At 35.3% G+C, this 21743-nt stretch overlaps 1 protein-coding gene across 4 annotated transcripts in view; it reads left to right on the forward strand.

Moving 5' to 3' along the window:
• TAF2 (TATA-box binding protein associated factor 2) overlaps positions 1–21743 on the forward strand; it is a 107766-nt gene that overhangs the window by 24199 nt on the left and 61824 nt on the right. For all 4 annotated transcript variants that reach the window (XM_047783353.1, XM_047783355.1, XM_047783352.1 and 1 more), the window contains exons 7-15: positions 1084–1268; positions 2688–2801; positions 4348–4447; positions 6133–6218; positions 9963–10098; positions 11228–11382; positions 12051–12165; positions 12766–12875; positions 14440–14505. In XM_047783353.1, the coding sequence (XP_047639309.1) occupies positions 1084–1268; positions 2688–2801; positions 4348–4447; positions 6133–6218; positions 9963–10098; positions 11228–11382; positions 12051–12165; positions 12766–12875; positions 14440–14505 (1067 nt within the window). The remainder of the gene's footprint in view (positions 1–1083; positions 1269–2687; positions 2802–4347; positions 4448–6132; positions 6219–9962; positions 10099–11227; positions 11383–12050; positions 12166–12765; positions 12876–14439; positions 14506–21743) is intronic.

Here is a 21743-nt window from a genome sequence, read left to right on the forward strand (position 1 = left end):
CAACGCTGGATCCGAGCCGCGTCTGCGACCTACACCACAGCTCACGGCAACGCCGGATCGTTAACCCACTGAGCAAGGGCAGGGATCAAACCCGCAACCTCATGGTTCCTAGTCGGATTCGTTAACCACTGCGCCACTACGGGAACGCCCAAATTCAGTCCTCTTTATGAAACCTTACTGCGTCATTCTAGGTAGAATGATCTGTCATTATTGATGTCATTCATTTGGCTCAGATTCGTAATAGGGGACAATGAGATGGTATGTGATTTTTGAATGTCTGTGTCCCACGTGGGATGTAATGTAGTAAAAAATTAGAATTATTATTTCCCTTGCTGATTTTTCTTTCTTTCTCTTTTTATTTATTTTTTTTGGCTGCACCTGTGGCATACAGAAGTTCCTGGGCTAGGGATTGAACCTGCAGCACAGTAGAGGCCCCGGGTCACAGCAGTGACAATGCTGGATCCTAGGCCACCAGGGAACTCCAGAGACTTTTTTTTTTCTTTTTGGCTGAAGCATGCACTGGCTTGATGTGGGATCTTAGTTCTCAGACCAGGGATTGAACCTGGGCTGCAGTGGTGACAGTGCCAAGTTCTAACTTGTAGACCATCAGGGAATTTCCTTCCTTAAGCCTTCATAATTGTTCTTTGTGTATCTTAAAGATAGTATAATTGACATTAACTTAATTATTAAGATAGTACTGTGATATGCAGTATTCACTTGGTTAGATATTTATGAATCAAAGGCAGGTTACAGTAAGTCTTGGAAATTAAGATTGTTCTTGTTTTGTATGCATATGTGGAAGAAACTTTAATTTGGAACTAAAGTTGTATTTTCATTGGAGCTAAGCATTTCAGAGACTTACAGTCCATTATGAATTTAATTCTTAAGTACAATGAATATTTTGTAAACATAGTAAAAGTAGTCACTAATTTCATTAGAGTATTTTGTCTCAGTGCTATGGATTTGTTTTAAAAAAGAGGGGAGGGATTTATATACAGCTTCATTTATAATTTAGATATTTAGGAAATTAAAAGATTTAGGTCAACTCCTTTATTTAATGATCTTCCTCCCTGCTTTTTTTAGGTTACTCATTTTTGTTTACCTCAACTTCTCCCATTGCTTAAACACACCACATCATATCTTCATGAAGTTTTTGAATTTTATGAAGAAATTCTTACATGTCGATACCCATATTCCTGTTTTAAGACTGTATTCATTGATGAGGCTTATGTTGAAGTGGCTGCTTATGCTTCCATGAGCATTTTTAGGTTTGTATCTCTTCATATTTAAAATGCCTAAGTTAGGTTAATAATGTAAAAACAGGTTATTTATTTTGTGGTCAATTTTAAGATGCAGTTTGAACTTTTTCCCTTCAATTTAGTTATAGTTGACTTTGTAGAAAATCTGGTATTTTAAAAATGTAAAAATGTAGAGAGCATAAAGAAGAGTTTGAGAATAACCCGAAGACTCATATTATCTTTATCCAGAATTAATTGATGTTAATATTTCACATATTTGTGTTAGTCTCTTTTATGCTTATGTATTTTAAAAAATCATAAAACCAAAACCATATACCATATGGATATCTATTGGGGTTTTTGTCCTAGCGTTATTTTAAAAATTTACTGATATCATCAGGAATTTATATGCCAAAAAAAAAAAAAAGAGAATTTTCTTTCTTTCCTTTTTTTTTTCCAGCTGCCCCTTGGCATATGGAGTTCTTTGGGCCAGGGATCAGATCCAAGCTGCATTTGGCAAGCTAGGCAACAGCTGCAGCAAAGCTGGATCCTTAACCTACCGTATAAGGCCAGGGATCAAACCTGCATCCTAGTGCTCTGGAGACACTACTGATCCCCTTGCATCACAGTGGGAACTCCAGAATTTTATTTTCTTTTTATCCTCTTTGCCTACCTCATTTCTTTCGTCCCTTGGAAAGTTTTTTTCTCCCTCCCTCTTCCCTTTGCTGCACCTGTGGCACATGAAAGTTCCCAACATGTGGAAGTTCCTGGGCCAGGGATCAAATCTAAGCTGAAGCTGTGACCTATGTCACAGCTGTAGAATGCTGGATCCTTAAGATCCTTAACTTATGGCACCGGGCCAGGGATCCAACCATTGCCTCCACAGAGGCAGGCGAGATCATTAACCCACTGTGCCACAGCAGGAACTCCCTCATTCCTTAAAAAGTTTCAGATTTAGAAGTTTTATTTCTTAGGGTCAGTCATTTTTTTTTTCCTGAGCCTATTTTCTCATCTGTAAAATGGGCATAATAATATTGTTTCTGCATTCTCCAGGGTCTTTAGAAGATGTGATAGGTGAGTGTATTTGCTAGTAAATAATATAACATTAAAAACTAGTAGTATTATTAGGAAAAGATTTTTGAAATTAGAAGATCCCCTCATAAAAGGATTAGTCTTGATTAACACAGCAATTTCTGATTGATGCTGTTAACCCTCTGCCTCCAAAAAAGATTTTCCATGGAAATCAGTGGGAAACATTACAGTACTTAAAAAAAGTTATTAAGATTTCGGATTTCAACTAAAATTTGAAAAGATACAAAACTCTTGGGGACGATATTCTGGCTTTTTTATGTCTTAATAGAATTCTGTTATTTAAAAAGTATAATTATTTTGACTAAATAATTTTTTATTTCTTAGTTATAATTAGTTATCTCTTCTTTTAAATTCCAGCACAAATCTGTTACACAGTGCCATGATTATAGATGAGACACCTTTGACTAGAAGGTGTTTAGCCCAGTCCTTGGCCCAGCAGTTTTTTGGATGTTTCATATCCAGAATGTCTTGGTAAGTATTTTCAAAGTTTACAGCTACTGAGAAGAAGCAGGAAAGCTTATTTTTATTATCTTTTCCTGCAGTTTCAGTTGAACTTTGTCCTAACTGCAGATAATTGACTTAGCACACTATTCTATATATATTTAAAGAAAAGTAATGAGTATAAGTTTCCATTTAAGTTTTTTACTGTGACCTCAATATATCAACAGAGTTAATTTTGTAATTAGCAATAAGAATATGGTAAGAATTGATAGCAACAGTTTCTTAAAGAACTGAATAAATACTGTAGATGTAAGTACAGAGAACTGTAGTTAGAATTCTAATAGCACAGAAAAGAAACTCATGAACTTGGAGAACAGACTTGCGGTTGCCAAGGGGGAGGAGGAGGGAGTGGAATGGACTGGGAGTCTGGGGTAATAGATGCAAACTGTTGCATTTGGAATGGATGAGCAATGAGATCCTACTGTATAGCACTGGGAACTGTATCTAGTCACTTATGATGGAACATGATGGAGGAGAATGTGAGAAAAACAATGTATATATGTGTGTGAACGGGTCACTTTGCTGTACAGTAGAAATTGACAGAGAACAGTGTAAACCAACTAATGGAAAATTAAAAATCATTAAAAAAGTAAAATCTACTTCAAAAAAAAAGAATTCTAATATCAATATGCAGTGCAGTTTGTAATGTTTAAGGTAAAAACAGTCTCCTACAATAGTGATAATGCTGTAGGGATTGTTCAGTTAGTGCTTAGCTGATTTATTTGAAAGATTTGAGAAATAAAACAGTTTTTATTTTCTTTTTGATTAACTTGAGGTGAATTTGAAGAAATAGGTAAAATTCCCTTGAGATTATAATTTATGAATATAATACATAGTACTTAAATCTTGATTTCTTTTTCTTTCTTTCTGAAGGGGAAAGGACAGAGGGTAAGGCCTCTTGACTGTAATTTTCCTAAAAGTATATAGTTTCAGTTCATTAAAGAATAGTGCCTGAAACGTGGTTGACGAAATGTTGAATGAATCAGTGGGTAAACATAGGAATAAAGAAATGAATTAATGATATCATTGCCTTTCTTCTTAAGAATCTAAAAAATACTTAAGGAATTAAACTTTAAATCTTGAGATCCCGTTGAATTATGCATGGGGTTGGCAGTAATAGAATGTGGACTTCAAGAATTGAGTAGTACAGTCGCAGCCATGTGCATATATTTCCTTAGAGGCAAACACTAGACAGAATTGACCATGAGGGAAGCAGCACTGCCAGAGCAAAGCACAAACATAAGTACCTTGAAACTAAAGTATAAACAGTGTTCTAATTAAGTTGAAGCTAGATGTGCAGAAGGTAAAATGAAAGGACAAACAGAAGTCACCTGGAGGAATTGGAAGAACCAGATGGTTTAAAAAGTTTTGATTTTCTTTAAGAAGGCTGAGAAGTATATACTGTGTTCTTTCTGTTATCCTCTTTGGCCTTATCTGAAGAATTTTTATTATTAAGATGAAACTTTATATTAAAAATATGTGAAATAATGCATTATTATTTGATTTTTTTGCCTAGGTCTGATGAATGGGTATTGAAGGGCATTTCAGGCTATATTTATGGTCTTTGGATGAAAAAAACTTTTGGTGTTAATGAGTATCGCCATTGGATTAAAGAGGTAAAAGCAACCAGATCCATTATCTACTTAGACGTCAATGAGATATGTCAGTGTTGTCCTAAGTAGATCCATTATCTACTTAGACGTCAATGAGATATGTCAGTATTGCTTGTCTTTTGTATTTAATAACTATAAAATACTAATTGTCTTTTGAAGGTCCTAATTTTTTCCAGCAAAATGAAAATCACTTTACAGAGAAAGACTAATGAATGGTCTATTTTATCTAGTTTGCATTGTCAGTGTTGGCCTCCAAAGACTTTTTGCCCAGGAAGGGAATATTAAGTTCCTTAAACATCAAGCTGTTGTTTCTTTCTGACTCATAGTAGTCATTTTTCATGTAAATCTGTGCTTCCTAAATTTGTGTAGGCCTCAAGTCCAGATTCTGGAGTCAATTTGCTTTTCATTTTGCTTCATACATTTATAAGCTTTATGATTTTGGTTAATCTTTCCAAGCCTCATCTGTCTAAAGAGAGTGAGTAGCAGTAGTATCTGCATCGTGGATAGGCTTGTGAGACATTGTACATGGAATGTGCATAGTGCCTGGTACGTAGTAAGTACTTACATGCTGGCTAGTTCTTCAGTGCATTTATGTTCTCTGTCATTTTCATACCTTTTTCCTATTATTTAAAGATTTGGCCGAAAAGAAAAAAATCAGTTGTGTGTTGCCTAACCCATTCTGTTCATAAACATTTTAATCATATCATGCTTATCTTCTTCCTTCTCAGGAGGAAGAATTTCAGCCTTTAATATCCTCATTAATTAGACCCCTCCATGCTCTCTCTTTTCTCATTTTATATATCTTCATCATTCAAACCTAAACTCAAGCCAGAAGGTAATTGTAAAAGATTTCAAACATCAGGAACTGTAAAGGAATTCATACATATAGAACTGGAAGAGTTCATGCTTCATTTCAAAAACAACTAACAAAGGGGGAAATAGAACATATAGCAGTGTTATACTTACAGTGTTTCAGGCACTGTTACAAACATTTTATTAATATTAGCTATCTTAATCCTCCTAACTACTCTGTTATTATTTGCATTTTACAGATAAGGAAACTGAGGCACAGAGAGGTTAAGTTATTTGGCTAAAGTTAACACAGCTAGTAAGTAGTAGAGCCAGGATTCAAACCTGGCTTTTAACCACTTCGCTATGATTTTTACCACTTTGCTGTGATTTTTACCACTTCTCTATACTGCTTGTTTATTATTTAAACTAGTCATAAATTTCCAGCACAGTTGTGTTTCTTTTTTCCACGTCATTTTTTTCACTTTGATCTGTGTCACACTAGAAGGAACTAGAGAGGTTTTAAAATTATAGATTCCTGACATAATTTTATCCCTACTTGTTTTTATTTACTTATATCCTCCACCAGAAGCAAAATACAGAGAAGGAAGAAATAAACTTGGAGAACAGGTCAGAGAGGTTGGGAAGAGCCCTTATGAAAATTGCCAGGCTACTGGCTAGCCCTGAAGCCACAAAGTGAAGAAGGTTTTTTGTCTCTATCATTCAGCCAGCTGTGTAGTCTGCCTTGTTTATAAAAATATGAACTACTCTCCAAATACATTTCATTTATTTTAAGAAATTTACATTTTGATTCCAAGAAATTAAGAAATCATAGTTCACTTCTAAAATTTGATATGTAAAATAATTTTCACAAACTCCTATTTTTATGCTTTTTTTAGGAGCTGGACAAAATAGTGGCATATGAACTGAAAACTGGTGGAGTTTTACTACATCCCATATTTGGTGGAGGAAAAGAGAAGGATAAGTATGTTTATTTATCAGATAATGATATCACAAAACTTCTTTTATAGGATTAATCTTTTAGGATCACTTGTATGAGGCCCACGCAGGCCAAAGAATTAGTAATAATTGTAATAGTATTGAGGCCATAGACACTGGTAATATTCTCAGTACTCCTTTCTTTACTACTTTATTGCATGTGATGGCTATAAATGGATTTAAACATTAAAAAAAGACTCAAAAAATGAAGGCTTTTTTCTTCCATGTTAATTTCCTAATGCAAATATATTGTACTATTCTCATAAAAGCTTAAAAGTAATAGAAACAAGTATTTTGCATATGTACCACTGATTATTTTTTTTAAGTCTAAGTAAATAATTTCAGCATCAAGACATCCTACCTATACCTGTTTATCTGAATGGTCGCCCACATAGACACCTATTTACTTTTTCCCTTTTTTCCTCTTTTATTTCCCTCTCTCACTTTCCTTCCCTTCTTTCCCTTTCTCTCTTTCTATTTTTTAGCAAGTCACGGTAAAGGAGATAGGCACTTATAACAAAATAATGATGCTAGCAGGGATTCTTATTTGTTCTTGGATCCATGAATTCCTTAAGAGAATTTGGATTGAATTAGATGGGAAAAGTTTTCTGTATTTTTACTAACAGTTAACTGAAATTTTATATTTTCTTTAATTATGAATGTAGGTAACAGACAGTGCTGTGATTTTGTCAACAGTAGAAATCATAGATGTTTTCCTGTCACATCTTAATTGCTGGCAGATATCTTGAAATATTCTTTGCACTCATTACCTTAATATTACTACCATCAACCACTGCTACGTCTTGTTATTTAATGCATTAATAAATTGGTACATATATTGGTAATGTCAGAGTTTTAAAAAAAATTTTGATATCTGTATTTCATTATATTTAGTTTCCTTTGTAAATCGTGTATGTTTTATTTGTACATTTAAAAGTAGTTTTTCTCAGAGTTCCATTATGGCTCAGTGGTTAACAAACCCCACTGGTATCCATGAGGATGCCAGTTCGATCCCTGGCCTTCTTCAGTGGGTTATGGATCCGGTATTACCATGAGCTGTGGTGTAGGTCACAGACACGGCTGGGATCTGACATTGCTGTGGCTGTGGTGTAGGCTGGCAGCTGTAGCTCCGATTCAACCCCTAGCCTGGAAACCTTCGTATGCCGCAGGTGCAGCCCTAAAAAGACAAAAGGTAAATAAATAAAAGCAATTTTTCTCACATGGCTTATAGGATTAACCAGACTACCCCGGTGTCTAAAAGTATATCAAATGTTAAGAAACTTGAACTTGTATAATCAGTAGTACTTTATTAAAGCTTGGTCACTGAGATAAGGTTAAGTCAGTGGGAAGTCACAGGAATTTGGAAATAGACAAACTGGATTTTTATGGTTACTAACTTTTCTTTTGCTTTTTAGGGCTGCACCTGCAGCATATGGAGGTTCCCAGACTAGGGGTCAAACTGGAGCTGTAGCTGCCGGCCTGAACCACAGCCACCACATCTTCAACCTACACCATGGCTCATTGCAACACCCGATCCTTAACCCACTTAGCAGGGCCAGGGATCGAACTCTTGTCCTCATGGATGCTAGTCAGATTTGTTAACCACTGAACCATGACGGAAACTCCAGTTAGTAACTTTTGTTATACAGGAAAATTGTATAACTCTTCTGAGTGTGTGTGTGTATTTTAATGTGTAAAACAGAAGTGATCATTAATCTTAATCAAGTTGGTTGTGAGGATTACTTGAGGTAAAGTATTATATGTAGTACGAACTTAGTTTCTTTGACTTTCTTCTCTTGACTGCCTGCTGTATGGCAGTTTCCAGCATGTAATTAGAGCATCCCCATTGTGTGTAAATACTGTTTACGCTAAATGCTTTTACCTTCATTCTGACCCTTTATTTAGTTATTTTTGTATGTTTGATTTTCAAAATTTATGTATAAAAGCAGCACATGAGTGCATGTTCTTTGAAGAGATTCAAAACAGAACAGTTCAGAAGCTTGTGGAGTAAAAAGTGAAAGATCCCTTTTGGGCCTCTTTTACCACCTCTTACTCCCACCACTTCCTCTCTTTCGAGATGACCATGATAAATTTGGTATATTGTCTTCCACACCTCTTTTTTTTTTTTCTAGTCTTTACCGATAGGTATATGGCGTTTACAAAACATAATTCTGTCATGCAGATTAGTGTATACTTAAAAAAAAAAAAACCTTATCTGTAAATTTTTGGCAAACATTCTGTGTGACTGTACATGAATTTATTTTGTTTTACTTATGCACTATTTAGTATTCCTTTATACTTTGGAATTTAGTTAACCTTTTTTTGGGGGGAGGGCACATCTGCGGCATATGGAAGTTCCCAGGCTAGGGGTTGAATCAGAGCTGCAGCCGTCAGCATACAGCTCATGGCAACACCAGATCCTTAACCCACTAAGCAGGGCCAGGGATCAAACCTGTATCCTCATGGATGCTAGTCTGGTTGGTTACTGCTGAGCCACGACGGGAACTCCCTATTTAACCTTTTTCAGATTGCCATCCATAAGCTCAGAAGCAATACGTGAACTATAAAAGTAATTTTTCAAATATCAAGTTGGCAAATATTTTAAATTTCAATATGCCATATTTATTTATTTTATGGCTGTGCCTATGGCACATAGAAGTTCCCAGACTAGGGGATGAATTGGAGCTGCAGGTGAAGCATACGCCACGGCCACAGTAATGCCAGATCCGAGCTACATCTGTTACCTATGCCATAGCTTGAGGCAACACCAGATCCTTAACCCACAGACGGAAGCCAGGGATCAAACCCACATTTTCAGAGACACTATTGGTCCTTAACCCGCTGAGCCACAATGGGAATTGCATAATATGCCATGTTTTTTAAGGAAGTGTAATGACTGTTCTTACACATTGACTGTGACAGTATAATTTGGTGCATTGATTTTGAAGGGTAATTTGTTGGTACCAATCAAAATTCTAAAATGGGCAATTATTAGATTCAGCAGTTCTACTAGTAAGTATGTTACCAAATGGAAATTATACTTCTGAACATTCGCCGTTCAGAAATACTTGCACATGTATAAAAAGAGAATCACTATGGCACTATTTGGAATAGTGAAAAAGTGTAAGCACCTTGAAGGTTCATGTATATCATAAATATTTTTACTAACTGGACCTATCTTTTAATTTACTGATGATCTCTTTCATCATGTCAGAATTTAAAACTTTTTACATAGTCAGTCTGGTTTTTATGTCCTCCAGATTTTATATTTTTCCTTGTGAGGCATTTTCCAACCCCAAAATTATGAAAAGAAATTTATTCCTTTATTTCTTCCTAGTGCTTTTATAATTGTTTTTGTTTAAGATATGTAATCCAACTTGCATGTTTTTTGTGTATGCTTTGACCTTGGGATAGTGATTGGAATTATGTTGATTGGATGGGTGAATTTGGAGAGGATTGAAATATTTATACTATTGTGTCTTCCTACCTAGGAGTTTGGCTTGTGTTTCCAATTATTCAAGTTTTCCTTTATGTCCTTTCATAAAACTGTATAATTTTCTTCTAGTTAAGTTTATTTTTAGATGTTTCCTAGTCTTCGTTGCTCTCATACTAAGGAAATAGCTGAGGTATTCCTTTGAGGTTTTTGATGTATTGTCTTGATGCAACTATGAAATTTATTGCTTATTTAATTCATCTTTGTTATATTAAGCAAATCTGTTTATTTTTTCAGTCCGGCATCCCATCTACACTTTTCAATAAAACATCCACATACACTCTCCTGGGAATACTACACTATGTTTCAGTGTAAAGCTCACCTGGTGATGAGATTGATTGAAAATAGGATCAGTATGGAATTTATGTTACAAGTAAGTATTAAAGTTAAGAACATAACAATTGTAAAGAAAGATCTATTCTATGTGTATAAAATCTGAATACTGTTCTGTAGAATAGAAATTAGTATATCTGGGTTTATAGCTGGAGGTCAGTTACCAATTAGCTATTTGCCCACTATTCATTTTGTGTTTCCTTAGGTTTAGTATGGGTATCAATACTTGACCCACTTATGCAGGATTTTTATGAAGACATTTAGAATGTGAGGTTAAAAGTAAAACCTATTTATGCTGTGATTTTGTGTTTGGCATTATTTAGAAAGTGGATGAAGTGCCCTTTAAAAATGTTTTCAATAGAAAAAAGCAAATTTGTCTAAAAGATGTTTATTTTTGCTATTACTAAATTCTGCCATATGTTTTAAACAAGCTTTGGTATAAGTAGCTGAGATGTACTAGTTGAGGTAATAGAAGCCAGTTTAAGAAGTTGAGGATACTCATTTGGATTAATACTGTAAAGAGTTGACTAGCTCTTTATAGATCATCTCTCATTCGTTATTTCTGTTCTTTACTCTAAAGGCAAGGTGAATGACCAGAGGATTCAAGCCAGTTTTCTTATAAATGTTTGGCTATTTTTTTCCCATTGGTAATAATTGTTAGAGGTAAGTGAAAAATAACCCTTTAGTAATCTTTTTTAAAAAGCATTTTCAGTTTGAATCCTCTTGTCATTCACCTTGCCTTTAGAGTAAAGAGCAGAAATATTAAATGAGAGATGGTCTATAAAGAGCTAGTCAGCTTTTTAGAGTGGTATAAATCCAGATGAGTAATCTCAACTTCTTAAAGAATGTTTCGTTCCTTTGTAAAGCTCGTAGCACAATACATTACAGGTATACTATTATAGTTCTTAAAAACACAGTACTCATTGTCTGGCCAGGACATTGTTAAAATTCACTAAGGCTTAGAAGAAGAATGGTTTTATAGTCTTGCTGTCTAAATCTTTTCATGCTTCCACTGCTAATAGTCTTTAAGTAGAACAATCAATGAAGTAAGATGTGAAATTATCTTCTGTAATTGGCTGTAATAAAGGTACGCAAAGTGGGACTAGTACAGAATCGAAAGCAATGTGTATTATGTTGTACAAACTTCCTAAATGACACTTTCTTAACAGGTTTTCAATAAACTGCTAAGTTTGGCTAGTACTGCTTCATCTCAGAAGTTCCAGTCACATATGTGGAGTCAGATGTTGGTTTCCACATCTGGGTTTTTGAAATCCATCTCGAATGTCTCTGGCAAAGACATCCAGCCTTTAATAAAGCAATGGGTGTATCCTTTTCAGTAGCAGCTTGGCAAAGGGGGGAAGGTTATATGTGTAAGGGGAAGGCGTAAGAAGAGGGCTTTGGGCATGAAAGGAGGTAAATAATGGTAGAAATAACCAGGAACTGTAAATCATTTCCTCTAAGGTGCCTTCTAATCATTGAGATGCGCACATACATGCACATCTTTATTTGTAGAGTGTGGCATACTTTGAAGTACCTTTTAGTGTGAGTATAGAGTGTGTGAGTATAGCAAGAGGCTTGGTGGTGAGGGAGGTAAATAATCCAGCAGACAGGCCTGTAGGATTACTTGTAAGATGCAGTGGTCTGGTGACTTTTAGATGTGGTTAGAGGTTGGCACAACTTGAGTGGTATCTTGGAACTTTTTGGTTTTTACATTTTTTCATTTCAAAGCATTATATTAATAACCCAGTAGAGTGGTTTTGCTTCTTTTAGAAGACTAATTTTTTAATGTTTTAGAATTTGTTTTTTTTTACTCTGGGGAAACATTTCTCACAAAAATTTTGAATACTTTGCCACCTGGTTTACAATGAAGTACGTTCTCAAGCTTTGAGCTGGTGGGAATGCATTTGAAAATTATTTCTACCCTAATGAATAATTTATTTTGTTTAGTACATATTTATTTCAGTGTGCAAAAATTCCTTTACAATTCTTCAGTGACCAGAGTGGAGTGGTAAAATTTTATGGAAGTTTTGCCTTTAATAGAAAACGCAATGTCTTAGAATTAGAAATAAAACAAGATTATACATCTCCTGGAACTCAGAAGTATGTGGTAAGTTTATTTCCAGAGTGGCCTACTGCACTGTTTTCTCCCCAGTTTAGATAAAGGAAGGGCTTATAGGTGGGGAGCTGATTAGAAATTTCATAATGAGGTTTTTTCTTTTTAGGACTGCACCCGTGGCATATGGAGGTTCCCAGGCTAGGGGTTGAATCGGAGCTAGAGCTGCTGGCCTAGGTCACAGCCACAGCAACACAGGATCCGTCTGAGCCGCATCTGAGATCTATACCACAGCTTACGGCAACGCCAGATTCTTAACCCACTTTGCGAGGCCAGGGATTGAACCCGCAAACTCATGGTGCCTAGTCAGATTCATTTCTCCTACCCCTTGAAAGGAAACTCCCATAATGAGATTTTATTTGCAAAGAATGAAACTGAGAAAACACCAAGTATCAGGAAGGGAAGAGGGGTTACTGGTAAAGATCTTGGGGGAAACTAATTCTCCCCTTCTTTAGCACCACCTGCCTTTCAGTGTCTACACAAGCAAATCTTGTATACTGTTATTTTTTATTTTGATATATGTAACTGTACATATAAGAATACATATTGGTATTTTTCTAGCACTGTCTTTGAACAGTGTTTTTCTTTTTAAAGGGACCGCTTAAAGTTACAGTGCAGGAGTTAGATGGATCCTTCAATCATACATTGCAAATTGAAGAAAACAGTCTTAAACACGATATACCCTGCCATTCCAAAAGCAGAAGGTAGGTGTTGGATCATAACTTAAAAAAAAAACCTTCAGTCTCGCAGGTTAAAATGCCAAAACAAATACTTTAGTGTATACCTAATTTTTTAGGTAGGGAACACGTTATCTCGTGTCTTTTTGTCCCCATTTTACTTCAAGTTAGTATTACCAAACAGTCTTTGTTTGCTTTCTCTTCTTGATGACATTTTTATCCTTAGAATTAAATAATTAAATTTAAAATTTAGTTTTGAGAATCCTTATTTTGTAGAAGTGGGAGGTGGAATGAAAGCTTGGTTTTTGGAGCCAGGAAAAATTCAAGACAAAATGCTTAGCTTCATTCTTACTAGTTTCATTGGATTAATATCTACAGGAAATGTTGGGGAAATGTTCATTGAATATAAAGAAAGGAGCTGAATACGTATGTCTTGAAAAGCCCATACATCTTCTTTACTATGTTTTTCTCCCTTTTCTCTGTATCGCCATGCCCTTAAAGAGTATTCTCTACGTCTTTAAAAGGTGCATTGCCAGCTTACTTAAAGAATGTCCAGTAGTTCATCTTTTATTTCATGTATTTTTCTTTATCACTCTTTTTTTTTAAAGGCTGAGTGCATAGCATGCAGAAGTTCCTGGGCCAGGGATTGAACCTCTGCCACAGCATTAACCAGAGCCACAGCAGTGACAGTGCTGGATCCTTAACCTGCTGAGCCAGAGAATGCCTACCACTCTTTTTATTGTTATTATTATTATTATTATTATTATTTTTACTTTTATTAACTCAGCTATTAGTATATACCCTGAGTGGTGAAATGAAAACATTTTTGTGCTTTGCTGGAGGATTGCATAGAAATGTCAGTTTCAGAAACAAAAGTCTTATACTTATGTCTACATTTAGATCATCTCAGACAGGTGAGAATGTCAGTTGATTTTGAAGGCCCTTAGAGAACTTGATTCTGAAATCTTCCTATAATCATTCTTTCTCTCTGAAATTCTTTCCTAGTTCAAGGTGAAATCCTCCTTTCTTTTTGTCCTGTCCGCCTTTGAAATTGTGAACATCTGATTGCTACCCTTTTCATAATATTTCCTTCATTTTGTTTTCTCTGTAATAATAGTCTGCATGTTCTTTGGTGTGAGAAACACAAGAAGACTGTTCTCTTTTCCTATTTTTATTTGTCATCACATGACCATGCATTTAATGTGATGTCCAGTAGATTTTATCATTTAGGAGTTAATTGCATGGAAGCAGTTTTCTTATATAGGATTTCTTTATTGGTAGCTCTCTTATTTTTCTGTACAGAACTTGCAGGTACAAGTTCTTAGAAATATATATGTTTTAAATTGGCATTTAATTATATATTTCTGATTTTCTTAAAACTTTGATCAAGATATTTTAATTATCATTTACTTCATTCCCTTCAGTTTCAAAATAGATTTTGTTGTTTAAATTCCAATACATTTTCTGTCTCTTCCTCCTTAAGAAATCTTTCAATATGACATGAAATTCTTAATTTGAACTTCAGCTGCTCTTTACTCTTTTCAGAACTGGAAATGTCACAATTTTCATATGTTCTTTTCCTTAAATATAGAAATAAGAAGAAAAAGATTCCATTGATGAATGGGGAAGAAGTTGACATGGATCTTTCTGCAATGGAGTAAGTTAGTTTTAAGTTTAAGGATGTAATGTTTTCTGCATTCTCATTTGTCTTATGTATCTAAAAGTATATAAATGTCCTGAAATTAGTGCTTAAAACTTTTAAAAGACAATACAAAAACTTAATGTTGAAAGTTATAAGTAATCAAAGAGAGAAAAGGAAATCTATCCTGGCCCAGGTGAAATTCAGAGAAAATACAGATGGTTGTAAAGTGGCCATAGCCTTGGCTTAGGTAGCTTTCTTACTGCCCCCCCCCCCTTTTTTTAAATTTTTTATTACTCAAATGAATTTATCACATCTGCAGTTGTAGTCTAAAGCATTGCTTCTCAAGCTGAACTGCATCTGAACTTTGAGATCTTCTTAAAATTTAGTTTCTGATGCAGCTCTTTACTAGTGGGTCCTGATAGGTTGCCTTTCCGGTGAGCTCTCAGAAGATATTTGGTTCTCTTTGTCTTTGGACAAAGCCCCAGGGCACTTTGAGGCTCCCTATGTTTGCAAAAGACAATTTAAATATCATTGTAAATTTTTTGTTGAAATATTTATTGACAGCATTTTATTTTTAAATATAATATAACTCAAATTTTATTTTGCCTGCCTATCCATATTATGCCTGTGTATTTTTTTACAAAATATCTGGAGTTATTTACTAACTTGGTTGCCAAAGATCACTGCTGTTTATATATAGTTTATATAATTTTTTCATATCAAATGCTTTGCCTATAGTGAATACCCAGTGTTTTTTGTTCAATTGAATTAATATTATAGATGATGTTCTTTTGATAACAGTGTTGGAGTAGATTTTTTGAACTGTGCTTATTGCTTTGAGAAGTACGTGAGGATCAATTTGTACTGTGCTATGCCTCTGTACTAGGATTTCGGAACTTTATTTTATTTTCCCATTTGCTTTTATTTATTTTTTTCTTTCTTATTACTCGATGAATTTATTACATTTATAGTTGTACAATGATCGTCACAGTCCAATTTTATAGGATTTCCATCCCACAACCCCAGCTCATCCCCCAACCCCTGAACTGTCTCCTTTGGAAACCATAAGTTTTTCAAAGTCTGTGAGTCAGAATCTGTTCTACAAAGAAGTTCATTCTGTCATTTTTTCAGATTCCACATGGCAGTGAAAGCATTGGATGTCGGTGTCTCATTATATGGCTCACTTCACTTAGCATGATAATTTCTAGGTCCATCCATGTTGCTAAAAATGCCATTATTTCGTTCCTTTTAATGGCTGAGTAATATTCCATTGTGTATATGTACCACATCTTCTTTTTTTTTTTAATTTTTTATTACTCAAATGAATTTATCACATCTGTAGTTGTATAATGATCATAACAATCTGATTTCACAGGATTTCCATCCCACAGCCCAGGCACATCCCCCCACCCCCCAAACTGTCTCCTCCAGAGACCATAAGTTTTTCAATGTCTGTGAGTCACATCTGTTCTGCAAAGAAGTTCCGTCTGTCCTTTTTTCAGATTTCACATGTCAGTGAAAGCATTGGATGTCGGTGTCTCATTGTACGGCTGACTTCACTTAGCATGATAGTTCTAGGTCCATCCATGTTGTAAAAAATGCTGGTATTTCGTTCTTTTTAATGGCTGAGTAATATTCCATTGTGTATATGTACCACATCTTTTAGATCCACTCCTCTGTCGATGGACATTTAGGTTGTTTCCATGTTTTGGCATTTGCAAATAGTGCTTCAATGAACCTTGGAGTGCATGTGTCTTTGCGAGTCATGGTTTTCTCTGGATAGATGCCCAGGAGTGGGATTGCTGGGTCAAATGGTCGTTCTATGTTTAGTTTTCTGAGGCATCTCCATACTGCTTTCCACAGTGGTTGCACCAATTTGCAATCCCACCAACAGTGTACTAGTGTTCCTTTTTCTCCACACCCTCTCCAGCACTTATTGTTGATAGACCTTTTGCTGATGGCCATTCTGGCTGGTGTAAGGTGGTACCTCATAGTGGTTTTGATTTGCATTTTTCTAATAATGAGTGATGTTGAACATCTTTTCATGTGTTTTTTGGCCATCCATATGTCTTCGTTGGAGAACTGTCTGTTCACATCTTCTGCCCATTTTTTGATGGGGTGGTTTGTTTTTTTGGTATTGAGTGGTAGGAGGTGTTTATAAAATTTGGAGATTAATCCCTTGTCAGTCAATTCATTTGCAAAGATTTTCTCCCATTCTGTGGGTTGTCTTTTCATTTTGTTTAGGGTTTCCTTTGCTGTGCAGAAACTTTGATTAGGTCCCATTTGTTAATTTTTATTTTTACTGTCATTGTTCTAAGAGGTGGATCTGAGAAGATGTTGTTGTCATTTATGTTGGAGAGTGTTTGGCCTGTTTTCCTCTAAGAGTTTTATAGTGTCTGGTCTTATATCCAGGTCTTTAATCCATTTTGAGTTTATTTTTGTGTATGGTGTTAGGGAGTGTTCTAATTTCATTCTTTTCCATGTGGCTGTCCAGTTTTCACAGCACCACTTATTGAACAAGCTGTCTTTTCTCCATTGTATATTCTTGCCTCCTTTGTCATAGATTAGTTGGCTGTAGGTGTGTGGGTTGAATTCTGGGCTTTCTGTCCTGTTCCTCTGATCTCTATTTCTGTCTTTGTGCCAGTACCATATGGTTTTGATGACTGTTGCTTTGTAGTATAGACCGAAGTCCAGGAGCCTGATTCCTCCAGCTCCATTTTTCTTTTTCAGGATGTTTTTGGCTTTTCTGGGTCTTTTGTGCTTTCAAACAAACTTTAAAATAATTTTGTTCTGTGAAAAATGAGTTCTGTGAGAAATGTCCTTGGTAATTTGATAGGGATTGCATTGAATCCCTTGGGTAGTATAGTAATTTTGATAATATTGACTCTTCTAATCCAAGAGTATCTATTTGTGTCATCCTTGATTTCTTTCATCAGTGTCTTATAGTTTTCAGAGTACAGGTCTTCTGTCTCTTTAGGTAGGTTTACTCCTAGCTATTTTATTCTTTTGGATGCGATGGTAAACGGGATTGCTTCCCTAATTTCTCTTTCTGATGTTTCCTTGTTAGTATATAGAAATGCCGTCAATTTCTGTGTATTAATTTTGTATCTTGCAACTTTGCCAAATTTGTGGATGAGCTCTAACAGTTTTCTGGTAGCGTCTTTAGGATTCTCTAGGTATAGTATTATGTCATCTGCAAATAGGGATAGTTTTACTTCGTCCTTTCCAATTTGGATTCCTTTTATTTCTTTTACTTCTCTGATTGCTGTGGGTAGCACTTCCAAAACTATGTCGAATAGTAGTGGCGAGAGTGGACATCCTTGTCTTGTTCCTGATCTCAGAGGGAATTCTTTCAGCTTTTCACCATTGAGAATAATGTTAGCTGTGGGTTTGTCATATATGGCCTTTATTATGTTGAGGTAGTTTCCCTCTATGCCCACTTTCTGAAGGGTTTTTATCAGAAATGGGTGTTGGATTTTGTCAAAGGCTTTTTCTGCATCTGTTGAGAGAGAGGATCATATGGTTTTTCTTCAGTTTGTTAATATCCACAAAACTGATTGATTGGCGGATACTGGAGAACCCTTGCATCCCTGGGGATAAATCCCACTTAATCATGATGTACAATCCTTTTAATGTATTGTTGGATGCAGTTTGCTAGTATTTTGTTGAGGATTTTTGCATCGATGTTCATTAGTGAAATTGGCCTCTAGTTTTCCTTTTTTGTGGTATCTTTGTCTGGTTTTGGTATCAGGGTGATGGTGGCCTCATAGAATGAGTTTGGGAGTGTCCCTTCCTCTGCGATGTTTTGGAATAGTTTCATAAGGATAGGCATTAGCTCTTCTCTAAATGTTTGATAGAATTCGCCTGTGAAGCCATCTGGTCCTGGACTTTTGTTTGTTGGAAGTTTTTTAATCACAGTTTCAATTTCAGTGCTTGAGATTGGTCCATTCATCTTTTCTATTTCATCTTGGTTTAGTCTTGGAAGATGGTAGTTTTCTAAGAATTTGTCCATTTCTTCTAGGCTTTCCATTTTATTGGTGTATAGTTGCATATAGTAGTCTCTTGTGATCCTTTGTATTTCTGTGATGTTGTTGTTACTTCTCCTTTTTCTAATTTTAAAATTAGAAAATTTTAAATTAAAATTTCTAAATTAAAATTTCTAATTTTATTGATTTGAGTCCTCTCTCTTTGTCTTGATAAGTCTGGCTAAGGGTTTATCAATTTTGTTGATCTTTTCAAAGAACCAGCTTTTTGTTTTGTTGATCTTTTCAAAGAACCAGCTTTTTGTTTCATTGATCTTTTCTATGGTTTTCTTCATTTCTATTTCATTGATTTCTGCTCTGATCTTTATGATTTCTTTTCTTCTGCTAACTTTAGGTCTTGTCTGTTCTTCTCTCTCTAGCTGCTTTAGATGTAAAGTTAGGTTGTTTATTTGAGCTTTTTCTTGTTTCCAGCGGTGGGCTTGTATTGCTATAAACTTTCCTCTTAGAATGGCTTTTGCTGCATCCCATAGGTTTTAGAGTGCCATATCTTTGTTGTCATTGGCTCTTAGGTATTTTTTAATTTCCTCTTTGATTTCCTCAATGATCCATTGGTTGTTTAGCAGCATGTTGTTGAGTCTCCATGTGTTTGTGTTTTTTGCAGTTTTTTTCTTCTTGTGGTCAGAAAAGAAGCTTGGTATGATTTCAATATTCTTAAAGTTACTGAGGTTGGATTTGTAGCTCAGGATGTGATCAATCTTAGAGAATGTTCCATGTGCCCTTGAGAAGAATGTTTATTCTGTTGCTTTTGGATGGAATGCCCTATAAATATCTATTAAGACCATCTGGTCTAATGCTTCATTCATGGCCTGTGTTTCCTTATTGATTTTCTGTCTGGATGATCTGTCCATTGCTGTAAGTGGGGTGTTAAAATCCCCCACTATGATTGTGTTACTGTCGATTTGTCCTTTTAAGGTTGTTAGCAGTTGCCTTATATATTGTAGTGAACCGTGTTTGGGTGCATAGATATTTAAAATTGTTATATCTTCTTCTTGGATTGATCCTTGGATCATTAGGTAGTGACCTTCCTTGTCCCTTAAAATATTCATTTTAAAGTCTATTTTGTCTGATATAAGTATTGTTACTTCAGCTTTCTTTTGATTCCCGTTTGCATGGAATATTTCCTTCCATCCTCTCAGTTTCAATTTGTGTGTGTCCCTAGAGGTGAAGTGGGTCTCTTGAAGATGGCATACATAGGGGTCTTGTTTTTGTATCCATTCAGCCAGTCTATGTCTTTTGGTTGGGGCGTTTAGTCCATTAACATTTAAGGTAATTATCGATGTGTATGTTCTTATTGGCATATTATTAATTACTTTGGATTTGTTTTTGTTGCTCTTTCTTCTTTCCTTCTTCTGTTTTTCTCTCCTCTTGTGGTTTTATGACTATCTTTAGTGTTGTATTTGAGTTGATTTTTCTTATTTGTGTATCAGTTGTAGATTTTTGTTTTGCAGTTATTCTGAAGTTTTGATATAAGAGTCTATATATAATGTATGAGATTGTTTTAAGTTGTTGGTCTCTTAATTGCAGGTGCATCGCCAGTGTCCTGCATCTGTACCCACCTCTTCTCATGATTTCTGATTTTGGTGGCATAATTGTGCATGGATGATTTCATATCTTTACTGTATATATCCCTTTACTAGTAAACCTTGTCATTTGTGGTATTTTTGTTTCCTGTTGCTGCCTTTTCTTTTCTGCCTAGAAAAGTTCCTTTAGTATTTGTTGTTAAGCTGGTTTAGTGTTGCTTAATTCTCTTAGCTTTTGCTTATCTGTGAAGGTTTTGATTTCTCCTTCAAATCTGAATGAGAGCCTTGCTGGGTAGAGTAATCTTGGTTGAAGGTTTTTTCCTTTCATCACCTTAAGTATATCATGCCACTCCCTTCTGGCCTGCAGAGTTTCTGCTGAAAAATCTGCCAACAGCCTTATCCAGGTTCCCGTGTATGTTATTTGTTTCTTTTCCCTAGCTGCTTTCAAGATTTTCTCTTTGTCTTTAATTTTGGTCCGTTTGCTTAATATGTGTCTCGGGGTATTCTTCCTTGGGTTTATTTTATATGGTACTTGTTGTGCTTCCTGGATTTGAGTGAGTGGTTCCTTTTGCATGTTAGGGAAGTTTTTGGCTATTATCTCTTGGAATATTTTTTCTGTCCCTTTCTCTATCTCTCCTCCTTCTGGCACCCCTATAATACGGATGTTGGTGCATTTAACGTTGTCCCAGAGTTCCCTGGGACTCTCTTCATTTGCTTTCAATCTCTTTTCTCTTTTCTGTTCTGCATCCGTAATTTCTGCTAATCTGTCCTCCACCTCGCTTATTCGTTCTTCTGCCTCCTGTATTCTGCTGTTAGCTGCTTCTAGTGAATTTTTTATTTCAGTTATTGTATTTTGCATCTCTTCTTGTTTAAGTTTGATATCTTGTATCTCTTTTGGTCAGTGTTTCCTGTGAGTTATCCATCTTTTCCTCCAGTTTATTTCCAATGTCTTACATCATCTTCAGCATCAACAGTCTAAAGTCTTTTTCCTGGAGGCTGAGCTTCTCCTGTTCACTTAGCTGTTTTTCTGGGGTGTTTTCTTTCTCTCTCATCTGAGTTATAGTTCTCTGTCTTTTCATTTTTATAGGTTTTTGGTGTGGTGACCTTTTTTCAGATGGTAGAGTTGTAGCCTCTCTTACTTCTGGTGTCTGCCTTCTTTGTGGCTGAAGTTGGTATGGGGGATTGCTGTGGCTTCCTGATGGGAGGGACTGATTTCTGCCCTCAGAACTTTATTTTTGATAAAGGTGACCATGAGTCTAGTATTTTAAAAAAAGGTAAAAGTCAGCTAAACAAATTCATTTAGTAATTCATAAGAAATGAATTTGTTTCTTAGTCACAGATTGATTTCTAATAAGGGTGGCATTTATAACCTTTTTCAGTCTTTAGGCTTTAGGAAGTAAATTGAAGAAATTTGGTTCCTTTTTCCCTTTTCATATCATATAATCACTAATTAAAATACTCAAATTAATATTTTTAAGTGGAATTTTTTTTGTGACAACTACCTCCTTATCCTTGGAGTTCTTTTCAGGAAGATTGGTGTAGTTTAGACATTGTGAGAAACTTGAAATACATACCAAACATAATGAGAAGGTTGTCAGTGTGATTTAAAAGTAATGAATAAACAAAACTACAGGCAATCTTGAATCTTCATGGAGAAAACAATATTGTTAAATGCTCTGTTTTTATTTTA

The sequence above is a fragment of the Phacochoerus africanus genome, chromosome 6 (genome assembly GCF_016906955.1).
Source record: "Phacochoerus africanus isolate WHEZ1 chromosome 6, ROS_Pafr_v1, whole genome shotgun sequence".
In the NCBI taxonomy this organism is placed as follows: Eukaryota; Metazoa; Chordata; class Mammalia; order Artiodactyla; family Suidae; genus Phacochoerus; species Phacochoerus africanus.